The 12,428-nt window shown below is 40.9% G+C and overlaps 1 protein-coding gene across 1 annotated transcript in view; it reads right to left on the bottom strand.

Annotated features, from left to right (window-relative positions):
- Positions 1-390: 390 nt before the first annotated feature.
- The window catches only part of DNAH5 (dynein axonemal heavy chain 5), a 250,716-nt gene continuing 238,678 nt past the window's right edge, over positions 391-12,428 (bottom strand). The window contains exon 79 of the mRNA XM_068990531.1: positions 391-542. Coding sequence (XP_068846632.1) covers positions 391-542 — 152 coding nt within the window. The remainder of the gene's footprint in view (positions 543-12,428) is intronic.

The raw sequence follows: 12,428 nt of genomic DNA, 5'->3' as shown, positions 1-12,428 counted from the left end.
GTCATGTTACCTTAGAGAACTGGGCTGTCACCAGAACCACATTAACAGAAGAATAATCCCTTCCGGGGAAATACTAACACCATCTATGTACCCGAGTCAGTCTTCGACATTAAAAGAAGAAAACGTATTACTCTGGATTTGAGGGCCAAGCTTGATTAGAAAGTTATAAACCTTACTTCTAAATCACCAAATAGCTTTCCAAAACACACAGTGATTGGTCATTGATGGTAAAACAGACTAAATATAAGCAAGCATCCAGCGAAGGAGCAGGGAACACCGAAGCAGTTCGCACACCGTACGATCAACCTGATGTACACAACGTCCATACGGAAGAACAGAGCTTGTGATACTCTGGATCCTGCGTTTACTGGGTGAGGGACACGCCCCACATTACTTGACATCGCAGAGAAGGGCAACTCCACGCAGCACCCAGTGTTCAGGGGCCTGGGCCGTCCTGAGGTCTACAGCAGCGATGTAGTTCAGGTCTGTTCGGACTGGCTTCTTGTAGATGGGACAAGAGTATAACCGAGGATCTCTCACACCTACAACAAAAACCATCAAAAATCTTGGTGAATTTCTCATTCATGCAGCCCCCAACAGAGTGCAGAGCCAAATGTGTGTATCTGGAAGGTCACAGTGGGCATGGCAGAACGAGGGAAATTCCTCCTGAGGTCAGGCAATCCCTAGATGTGAAGCAGATGCTATCAAGCCTTCCCAGGGTGTGTGTGACAAGTTACCCAGATGGCCTCACATTTGCCCCACCCACCTCGTGTCCCACAACCTTGACACTAACCCCAGTCCATGCGACGTGACCACCCACCGCTTCCTCTCTCTCCTTTCCACCTGTCACTTCAACTTTGCACCTCCACCCTGCCCCCCCCACCTCCCCCCCCCAAATCTTGTGCCATCACGCCTTTGATTTTCCCATGTGGTTTTCCTTTGGCAAAAGGTACCTGTCCCTTTTAGTCAGACACCCAGCACCACTGGTACTTCACTATTATTACTGCAAAATCCCTTCTTCAATCCTTTTGGCCACAGTCCAAACCACATTGGGCTTCCCTGGTAAGTCAGTCCATAAAGAATCTGCCTGCAGTGCAGGAGTCTCGGGTTTGACCTGTGGTTCAGGAAGATCCTTTGGAGAAGGAAATGGCTACCCACTGCAATATTCTTGCCTGGGAAATCCCGTGGATAGAGGAGCCTGGTGGGCTGCAGTCCATAGGGTTGCATAGAGTTGGACACGACGTACCAACTAAACTACCAAACCACGTAGCAACTAAACTACCAAACCACACTGCAAATCACAGGACAGAGGATGTTCCCCACCCCACCAGGTGTTGTGAGTTCTCCATGTGTATGGAGAAATACAAATGGTGGGAAGCAGAGAGCCATGACACAGTTCAGCTCTCTGAGAGCCAATCTACTTTCCTGGAGTAGGTCAATAATACATGGAATCGCCATGATCACATCTGTCAGGAGAGACAATCTCTGTATCCATCCTGCACAGGTCCTCTCTTAGGCATTCTCTCCAGCCCTGGAATCCCCATGCTGAGAACGGATGCAGATCTTTTGTGATTTCAAACTTATACAGTTTGGAGAAGGGACTTCTTTTAAGAAAAAGAGTATAATTTGCAAATACCAAAATTAAGTTTTGGAAAAAGCCCCTGTGTTGAGTAGCCCTGGAGTTTAAGCTTCAGTAGCTTCCTGTTAAATTCATTCTAGCCATAATAGTTTATTTGCACATCTTGTAACATCCATCTTTGAAAGCAGTATATTATTCCTTTTTCTCTCCCAGACTATAAACTATTTCAGGACAGAAGTTATGTCTACATTCCTCTGTGTACTTCTCTGGAAGCCCAATGTCATAAATGACCCTAACATAACTACTGAAATGAAAACACATTTAACTAAGAGGATAACTTTGGAGAAATAGTGTTATAAACATAGAACTTTCAAAATGCAATATTAATTAATATATTAGTGATATTGAACTTATTTCCCAAAAACAAATTTCCTCAATAATTCAGCTTTTCCTAACACATGAAAAAATAAGGCAGCACCAGCAGTTAAAGTCTCATTTTTGGACTCAAGAAAACCTTCAACCTGCTGTGCCGTGTGTGTGTGTGTGTGTGTTCAGTATTATCCAACTCTTTGATACTCCATGGACTGTAGCCAACCAGGTTCCTCTGTTCATGGGATTTTTCAGGCAAGAATACTAGAATGGGTTGTCATTCCCTTCTCCAGGGGATCGTCCCAACCACGGGATAGAATCCATGTCTCCTGTGACTCCAGCTGCCAATGGGAAGCCACCTGGAAGCCTCTTCACTATAAATCCAATTCATTTCATTGGAAGAAATTAAAAATTTGCATATGATAGCACTTTACAAAAGTTTCAATAAAATTAGTTTAAAGCCACAATTCTTAATCAGGTGTGATTTTTTTTTTTAAACCAGAGTACTAAATCTAGAGACATATTTGGTTATCACAACTGGGAAGGTGCTACTGGCAACTGATGGCTAGAGGCCAGGGACACTGCCAACATCCTGTAATGCACAGGACAGTCCCTCACAACAAGACTTACCTGTGCCAAAAGTGTCACCAAAACCAAAGTTGAGAAATTCTATTCTAAAACAATGTCACAGATATTTTACAGTACTCTAAAATGAAGCATTTGCTTAATTCCATGAAATTAATTATTGGAAACCATCTAAGTTAATGCAATACCTAATTTTTAAGTCTAGTTGCCATTTTTTAATCACCATGAGAATATCATAAGCAATAATAATAAGGCAAACATATGAAAATTCTAGCTGAGCTATTTCAAATCCTAAAAGATGATGCTATTCAAGTGCTGTGCTCAATATGTCAGCAAATTTGGAAGACTCAGCGATGGCCACAGAACTGGAAAAGGTCAGTTTTCATTCTAATCCCAAAGAAGGGCAAAGTCAAAGAATGTTCAAACTACCACACAATTGCACTCATTTCACATGCTAGTATGGTTATGCTAAAAATTCTTCAAGCTACGTTTCAGCAGTATGTGAACTGAGAACTTTCAGATGTACAAGCTGGATTTAGAAAAGGCAGATGAACCAGAAATCAAATTGCCAACATATGCTGAATCACAGAGAAAGCAAGAGAATTCCAGAAAAACATCTAACTTCTGCTTCATTGACTATATAGCCTTTGACTGTACGGATCACAACAAACTGGAAAATTCTTCAAGAGATGGGAATACCAGACCACCTTACCTGCTTCCTGAGAAACCTGTATGTAGGACAAAAAGCAACAATTAGAACCAGATGGAACAATGGACTGGTTCAAAACTGGGAAAGCAGTACATCAAAGCTGTATATTGCCACCCTGCTTATTTAACTTATATGCAGAGTACATCATGCAAAAGGTCGGACTAGATGAATTACAAGCTACAATCAAGAATGCAGAGAGAAATATCAACAACCTCAGATATGCAAATGATACCACTCCAATGGCAGAAAGTGAAGAGGAACTAAAAGAGGAGAATGTGAAAGCTGGCTGGAAACTCAACATTCAAAAAACTAAGATCATAGCATCCAGTCCCGTCACTTCATGGCAAACAAAAGGGGAAAAAGTTGAAACAGTGACAGATTTTCTTTTCTTGGGCTCCAAAATCATTGCAGATGGTAACTGCAGCCATGAAATTAAAAGATACTTGTTTCTTGGAAGGAAAGCTATAATAAACTTAGGGTATTCAAAAGCAGACATATCACTTTGCCGACAAGGGTCCATATAGTCAAAGCTGTGGTTTTTCAAGTCGTCGTGTACAGATGTGAGAGTTGGATCATAAAGAAGGCTCAGCACTGAAGAATTGATCCTTTTGAACTCTGGTGTTGGAGAAGACTCCTTCAGTCTCTTGAACAGCAGGGAGATCAAACTAGTCAGTCCTAAAGGAAATCAACCCTGAATATTCATTGGAAGGATTGACACTGAAGCTGAAGCTCCAATACTTCAGCCATCTGATGTGAAGAACTGACTCACTGGAAAAGACCCTGATGCTGGGAAAGACTGAAGGCAAAAGGAGAAGTGGACAGCATAGAATGAGATGGTTAGATAGCATCACTGACTCAACAGACACAAATTTAGGCAAACTCTGGGAGATAATGGAGAGAGGAGCATAGCATGCCACAGTCCATGAGATCGAAAAGAGTAGGACAGGGCTTAGCAACTGAACAACAACAACAAAATGAAATTTTCTTTTTTTTTTAATTAAAAAAATTTTTTTTTACTTCACAGTATTGTATTTGTTCTGCCACACATCAATACGAATCTGCCACGGGCATACTCATGTTCCCCATCCTGAAACCCCTCCCACCTCCCTCCCCATACCATCCCTCCAAGTTATCCCAGTGCACCAGCCCCAAGCATCCAGTATTGAACCTGGACTGGCAATTCATTTTTTATATGATATTATACACGTTTCAGTGCCATTCCCCCAAATCATCCCACCCACTCCCTCTCCCATAGAGTCCAAAAGACTATTCTATACATCTGTGTCTCTTTTGCTGATTAAATAAGTGAATGACTCGATTTGAGGAGTGCAATTAATAATAACTACACTAACTGATATATCTAAACCCTTTAATCCTAAGGTTTGAACATATAACAGATATTTAACTAATTGTTCTTCTTGATACACATTTCATTAATAATCATTTTATAACTCTTGGAAAAAAACCCTTAGAGTCTTATATTTGAAATAAATGATAAACATAATAATTGCACCTTGGGAAGTATTTGATTGCTTGGGTTTTAATCCCAGAAGAAAAATACAGTTGGAAAAAAAATTACATTCTTTTCAATAAGCAGGTAAAAAAAGGCAATTCTCTGAAATACTTATCCAATTTTATTTATTTTTAATTGCTTCAGAATGGAAGGTATCCACACCAAGTCACAGCATGTAACAACCTTCTGCAGTAGGATTAGAAACTACCAAAAATATAACCTCATTGTAAAAGTGCTGACAGATGCTTTATAAACAAGCACATAAACATCTGAAACTATTACTCCTGGTTAGACAAAAAAACTGAAGACAAAAATAAGCATGCTAGGTAGGTAGAACAAAATCAGCTAAATATGTTTAAAATCTTGCTGCTGCTGCTGCTAAGTCGCTTCAGTCATATCCAACTCTGTGCGACCCCATAGATGGCAGCCCACCAGGCTCCCCCGTCCCTGGGATTCTCCAGGCAAGTACACTGGAGTGGGCTGCCATTTCCTTCTCCAGTGCATGAAAGTGAAAAGCGAAAGTGCAGTCGCTCAGTCGTGTCTGACTCTTCGCGACCGCATGACTGAAGCCTACCAGGCTCCTCCGTCCATGGGATTTTCCAGGCAAGAGTACTGGAGTGGCTTTGCAAACCTTGGGGCTCCAGAAAAACAAGCAGAGAAAAGAGGGTGTCTAAATTGGTGAGCTATATGCTTTGGGATGCTAAAGGTTTAAATAAAACATCTTGAGGAAATTTCATTTTCTAACTGTATAACTTCTCTCTCTCTAGCCTACATTTTTCATGCAAATGTTAGTATACCATTACATCATATATTCTTTCCAATATGTAAAACAACCAAGATACCTAGAGATTCCTTATGTCACTCCTTTATTTAACCCTTCTTTTGCTTCAACAATATGTGAGCCATGAACTTTCAGATGTTCAAGCTGGTATTAGAAAAAGCAAAGGAACCAGAAATCAAACTGCCAACATCCATTGGATCACTGAAAAAGCAAGAGAGTTCCAGAAAAATATCTACTTATGCTTTATTGACTATGCCAAAGCCTTTGACTGTGTGGATCACCACAAAATGTGAAAAATCCTGAAAGAGATGGGAATACCAGACCACCTGACCTGCCTCTTGAGAGGCAGGAAGCAACACTTAGAACTGGACATGGAACAACAGACTGGTTCCAAATAGGAAAAGGAGTACATCGAGGCTGTATGTTGTCACCCTGCTTATTTAATTTATATACAGAGTACATCATGAAAAACACTGGGCTGGATGAAGCACAAGCTGGAATGAAGACTGCCAGGAGAAATATCAATAACCTCAGATATGCAGATGACACTACCCTTATGGCAGAAAGTGACAAAGAACTAAAAAGCCTCTTGATGAAAGTGAAAGAGGAGAGTGAAAAAGTTGGCTTAAAACTCAACATTAAGAAAAAGAAGATCATGGCATCTAGTCCCATCACTTCATGGCAAATAGATGGGAAAACAATGGAAACAGTGTCAGACTTTATTTTGGGGGGCTCCAAAATCATGGCAGATGGTAACTGCTGCTATGAAATTAAAAGACGCTTACTCCTTGGCAGGAAAGTTATGACCAACCTAGATAGCATAATAAAAAGCAGAGACCTTACTTTGCCAACCAAGGTCCATCTAGTCAAGGCTATGGTTTTTTGAGTAGTCATGTACGGATGTGAGAGTTGGACTATAAAGAAAGCTGAGCACTGAAGAACTGAAGCTTTTGAACTGTGGTGTTGGAGAAAACTCTTGAGAGTCCCTTGGACTGCAAGGAGATCCAACCAGTCCATTCTAAAGGAGATCAGCCCTGGGTGTTCATTGGAAGGACTGATGTTGAAGCTGAAACTCCAATACATTGGCCATCTCATGCGAAGAGCGACTCATTTGAATAGACCCTGATGCTAGGAAAGATTGAAGGCAGGAAAAGAAGGGGACAACAGAGGATGAGATGGTTGGATGGCATCACCGACTCAATGGACATGAGTTTGGTTAAACTCCGGGAGTTGGTGATGGACATGGATGCCTGGCATGCTGCAGTCCCTGGGGTCACAAAGAGTCAGACGTGACTGAGCGACTGAACTGAACTGACATCATATATTCCTTCTGATATGTAAAACAAGCAAGTTACCTAGAGATTCCTTATATCATTCCTTTATTCAACCCCTGTTTTGGTAAAAACATTTGAGTTATTAAATAAAGAACATTTATATGTGATATTTCTTTTAATCCTTCAACTAGCATGTGATGGCATCACCAACTCGATGTTCATAAGTTTGAGCAAGCTCCAGGAGTTGGTGATGGACGGGAAAGCCTGGCATGATGCAGTCCATGGGGTCGCAAAGAGTCAGACATGACTGAGCAACTGAACTGAAACTGAGCATGTGTTACTGTATTAATAATAACAGTAATTGTTTTTATTATTATCTGCTGTATGCTATTTATGTGCTGGACATTGTCAGTTTTATTCTCTCAGCAACCCAGTGAGATGGGTACCATGATTAAATCCATTTTAATACATGAGAACCCAAGGAGGTGAGTTACTTATTCAAGGTTACAAAGCTGCAGGTAATGAGAAAATCTGGCTGGAACGGACCGGGAGCCTAAGCTCTTAACCTCAACAACAGCGTGACGTACTCTGTATGTGCCTCCATGTTTTTTGCAGAAAGATGTAAACATCAGCTGGAAATAACTAGATACCTAATTTCCACTTGTGGTGCAGTTGCGATTCCTCCAAAGTCACATGAGTGCTATGGTGGTAAAGCCAAGAGAACACCCCAAATATCTCAGCTCCTGGCTCACTGTCCTTGACCTGAGGACATGTGCCCCACTGTGGAGCAAGGAGGTGACCACCTTAAGCCTTCAGCATGAGGAGAAGAGGGCCTAGGGAGTGAGAACTCATGTTCCTATAGGACAGAGGCCTTTTACTGTGTCTACCTCACTATGTACCTGAGAAAAATTAATTCATGACTTCAAAGTACAAGGGGCACTTTCCTCATGTCCAATTTAGGCTTTAGTTTCCAGCTTCATCCCTACATGCACAGTCTTGAGTAGAACACAACCACAGGAATTCCGAGAAGTGCATTCAACCCACAACAGACAAAGGTGATTCTGATAACAGATTTAGTAGCTAGGAATCACAGGCAAATTACATAATATCTCTACCATAGTATTTCCCCATCTGCAAAATAGCCATGATGCACCTTATACAGTCGTTGTAAAGACTAAATGAGTGAACATATGTGAATGCCTGGCATAGTATAGTGCTTAGAATGCAGTAGATACCCAAGGTGTGTTAGATTTCTCCTCTCTGCCTCTACACACATATACACATGTGTGCATATACAGTTACCTTTTCACTAAACCTAATTCCCCAGACTCAGGTTCCAGAAAACTAACAGAGTTCCAGGTTTACAAACTGCAAGTGGATTAAATGCTGTGGGGCTCAGGTATCAGGAGGTCCTCAGCTCTGGGTCACTGCATGGGGCTACCCCCATCCCAGCACCACGAACACACAGTGCTGGATCAGGGTGGGTCACCAGGCATGCTGACACACACTTTTTCTGCTGCAGGAAATATTCTCACTAGCTACAGGGACTCTAAGATGCTTCTCAACCTACTTAGTGAGCGTCACTTTGTTCCCCCAAACATTGTAATCACCACTTTCCCATCACATGGGGTACAGCACAAAAGTTATTAAGAGCATCACTCTCTCTATATATAGGAGACTTTACTGAAGAATTGATGCTTTGGAACTATAGTGTTGGAGAAGACTCTTGAGAGTCCCTTGGACTGCAAGGAGATCAAACCAGTCAATCCTATAGGATATCAGTCCTGGGTGTTCACTGGAAGGACTGATGCTGAAGCTGAAGCTCCAATACTTTGGCCACCTGATGCAAAGAGATGATTCTTTGGAAAAGACCCTGATGGTTGGAAAGACTGAAGGCAAAAAAAGAAAAGGGCAACAGAGGATGAGATGGTTGGATGGCACCACTGACTCGATGGACATGAGTTTGTGCAAGCTCCTGGAGTTGGTGATAGACAGGGAAGCCTGGCATGCTGCAGTCCATGGGGTCACAAAGAGTCAGACAAGACTGAGAAACTGAACTGACTGACAACGATCTTTCCTAAACCTTCCTCTTTTCAACTTTCTTTGATAACAGAAGATCTACTGTTTGCTGTGTCAGTGGTTTACTCTCTTGATGTATTTAGCACTACTTGGGTGACTCCCCTGTGACAAGAAACATAAATAAATGTTTAGGGATATATAACTCAATTTTTAGAGTTTAAATAAATATCTGGGCTTCCCTGGTGGCTCAGCAGTAAAGAATCCTCCTGCCAATGCAGGGGACGTGGGTTTAATCCCTGGGTCAGGAAGATCCCTTGAAGAAGGGCATGGAAACCCTCTCTGGTATTCTTGCCTGGAGAATTCCATGGACAGAGGAGCCTGGAGGGCTACAGTCCATGGGGTCACAAAAGAGTCGTATACAACTTATCGATTAAACAACAAACAACGAAGATTTCCTTTTAAAAACAAACTAGTCCTGTTTGTAAAATTTAATGGTGAATTATTTAAACTGAAATTGCCCTTCATATTAACATAAAAAAACAATTCATTATAAGAGTTTTAATTTTATTTATTTTTATTTTTATTTTTTTAATTTTTATTTTTACTTTATTTTACTTTACAACACTGTATTGGTTTTGCCATACATCAACATGAATCCACCACAGGTGTACATGAGTTCCCAAACATGAACCCCCCTCCCACCTCCCACCCCACACCATCCCTCTGGATAATCCCCGTGCACCAGCACCAAGCATCCTGTATCCTGCATCAAACATAGACTGGTGATTCGTTTCTTACATGACAGCATACATGTTTCAATGCCATTCTCCCAAATCAGCCCACTCTCTCCCTCTCCTCAGAGTCCAAAAGTCCGCTCTACACATCTGTGTCTCCTTTGCTGTCTCGCATACAGGGTCATCATTCCCATCTTTCTAAATTCCATATATATGTGTTAGTATACTGTATTGGTGTTTTTCTTTCTGGCTTTCTTCACTCTGTATAATCAGCTCCAGTTTCATCCATCTCATTAGAACTGATTCAAATGAATTCTTTTTAATGTCTGAGTAATACTCCATTGTGTATATGTACCACAGCTTTCTTATCCATTCATCTGCTGATGGACATCTAGGTTGCTTCCATGTCCTGGCTATTATAAACAGTGCTGCGATGAACATTGGGGTACATGTGTCTCTTTCTATTCTGGTTTCCTCAGTGTGTATGCCCAGCAGTGGGATTGCTGGGTCATAAGGCAGTTCTATTTGCAATTTTTTAAGGAATCTCCACACTGTTCTCCATAGTGGCTGTACTAGTTTGCATTCCCACCAACAGTGCAAGAGGGTTCCCTTTTCTCCACACCCTCTCCAGCATTTATTGCTTGCAGACTTTTGGATCACAGCCATTCTGACTGGTGTGAAGTGGTACCTCATTGTGGTCTTGATTTGCATTTCTCTAATAATGAGTGATGTTGAGCATCTTTTCATGTGTTTGTTAGCCATCCGTATGTCTTCTTTGGAGAAATGTCTATTTAGTTCTTTGGCCCATTTTTTGATTGGGTCATTTATTTTTCTGAAAATTACTAGAGCTAATCAATGAATATAGTAAAGTGGCAGGATATAAAATCAACACACAGAAATCCCTTGCATTCCTATACACTAATAATGAGAAAGTAGAAAAAGAAATTAAGGAAACAATTCCATTCACCATTGCAATGAAAAGAATAAAATACTTAGGAATATAGCTACCTAAAGAAACTAAAGACCTATATATAGAAAACTATAAAACACTGATGAAAGAATCAAAGAGGACACTAATAGATGGAGAAATATACCATGTTCATGGATCGGAAGAATCAATATAGTGAACATGAGTATACTATCCAAAGCAATCTACAGATTCAATGCAATCCCTATCAAGCTACCAGCAGTATTTTTCACAGAACTAGAACAAATAATTTCAAGACTTGTATGAAAATACAAGAGTTTTAATTTTAAAATGTTACAGCTTTGGAGTGTCCTCTAGTCAATAACAATATTATACCTCTTTATCTCAATTAGGGCCCTATTTAGTCATCACAATTGAATTAAAATTACAGCATGAAAAGACCCTATGGATGCCTCGAACCTACAGTATGAATCTACAGTATATCACGAACCTATGGACGAAGGTTCATGACATTGTACAAGATCAGTGATCAAGACCATCCCCAAGAAAAAGAAAGGTAAAAAGGCAAAATGGTTGTCTGAGGGTGCCTTACAAATAGCTGAGAAAAGAAGAAATGTGAAAGGCAAAGGAAAACAGGAAAGATATACCCATTGAGTGCAAAGTTCCAAAGAACAGCAAGGAGAGATGAGAAAGCTTTCCTCAGTGATCAAAGCAAAGAAATAGAGGAAAACAATAGAATGGGAAAGACTATAGACCTTTTCAAGAAAACTAGAGATAACAATGGAACATTTCATGCAAAGATGGGCACAATAAAGGACAGAAATAGTATGAATCTAACAGAAGCAAAAAGTGAAGAGGAACTAAAAAGCCTCTTGATGAAAGTGAAAGAGGAGAGTGAGAAAGTTGGCTTAAAGCTCAACATTCAGAAAACTAAGATCATGGCATCTGGTCCTATCACTACATGCCAAATAGAAGGGGAAACAGTGGAAACAGTGTCAGACTTTATTTTGGGGGGCTCCAAAATCACTGCAGATGGTGATTGCAACCATGAAATTAAAAGACGCTTACTCCTTGGAAGAAAAGTTATGACCAACCTAGATAGCATATTGAAAAGCATAGACATTACTTTGCCAACAAAGGTCCATATAGTCAAGGCTATGGTTTTTCTAGTGATCATGCATGGATGTGAGAGTTGGACTGTGAAGAAAGCTGAGCACTGAAGAACTGATGCTTTTGAACTGTGGTGTTGGAGAAGACTCTTGAGAGTCCCTTGGACTGCAAGGAGATCCAACCAGTCCATTCTAAAGGAGATCAGAACTGGGATTTCTTTGGAAGGAATGATGCTAAAGCTGAAACTCCAGTACTTTGGCCACTTCATGTGAAGAGTTGACTCATTGGAAAAGACTCTGATGCTGGGAAGGATTGGGGGCAGGAGGAGAAGGGGATGACAGAGGATGAGATGGCTGGATGGCATCACCAACTCGATGGATGTGAGTTTGAGTGAACTCTGGGAGATGGTGATGGACAGGGAGGCCTGGCGTGCTGCAATTCATGGGGTCACAAAGAGTTGGACACGACTGAGCAACTGAACTGAACTGAACAGAAGCAGAAGATATTAAGAAGAGGTGGCAAAATACACAAAACTATACAAAAAAGATCTTCATGACCCAGATAGCCACAATGATGTGATCACTCACCACAGACATCCTGTAATGCAAAGTCAAGTGGACCTTAGGAATCATCACTACAAATAAAGCTAGTGGAGGTGATGGAATTCCAGTGGAGCAATTTCAAATCCTAAAAGATAATGCTATGAAAGTGCTGTACTCAATATGCCAGCAAATTTGGAAAACTCAGCATGACCAAAGAATTGGAAAAGGTCAGTTTTCATTCCAATCCCAAAGAAAGGCAATGCAAAAAATGTTTAAACTACCACA

This window comes from Capricornis sumatraensis, chromosome 18 (assembly GCF_032405125.1).
Source record: "Capricornis sumatraensis isolate serow.1 chromosome 18, serow.2, whole genome shotgun sequence".
In the NCBI taxonomy this organism is placed as follows: domain Eukaryota; kingdom Metazoa; phylum Chordata; class Mammalia; order Artiodactyla; family Bovidae; genus Capricornis; species Capricornis sumatraensis.
Note: the sequence above shows the minus strand (reverse complement) of the source record. Positions and strands in the feature narration are given on the sequence as shown.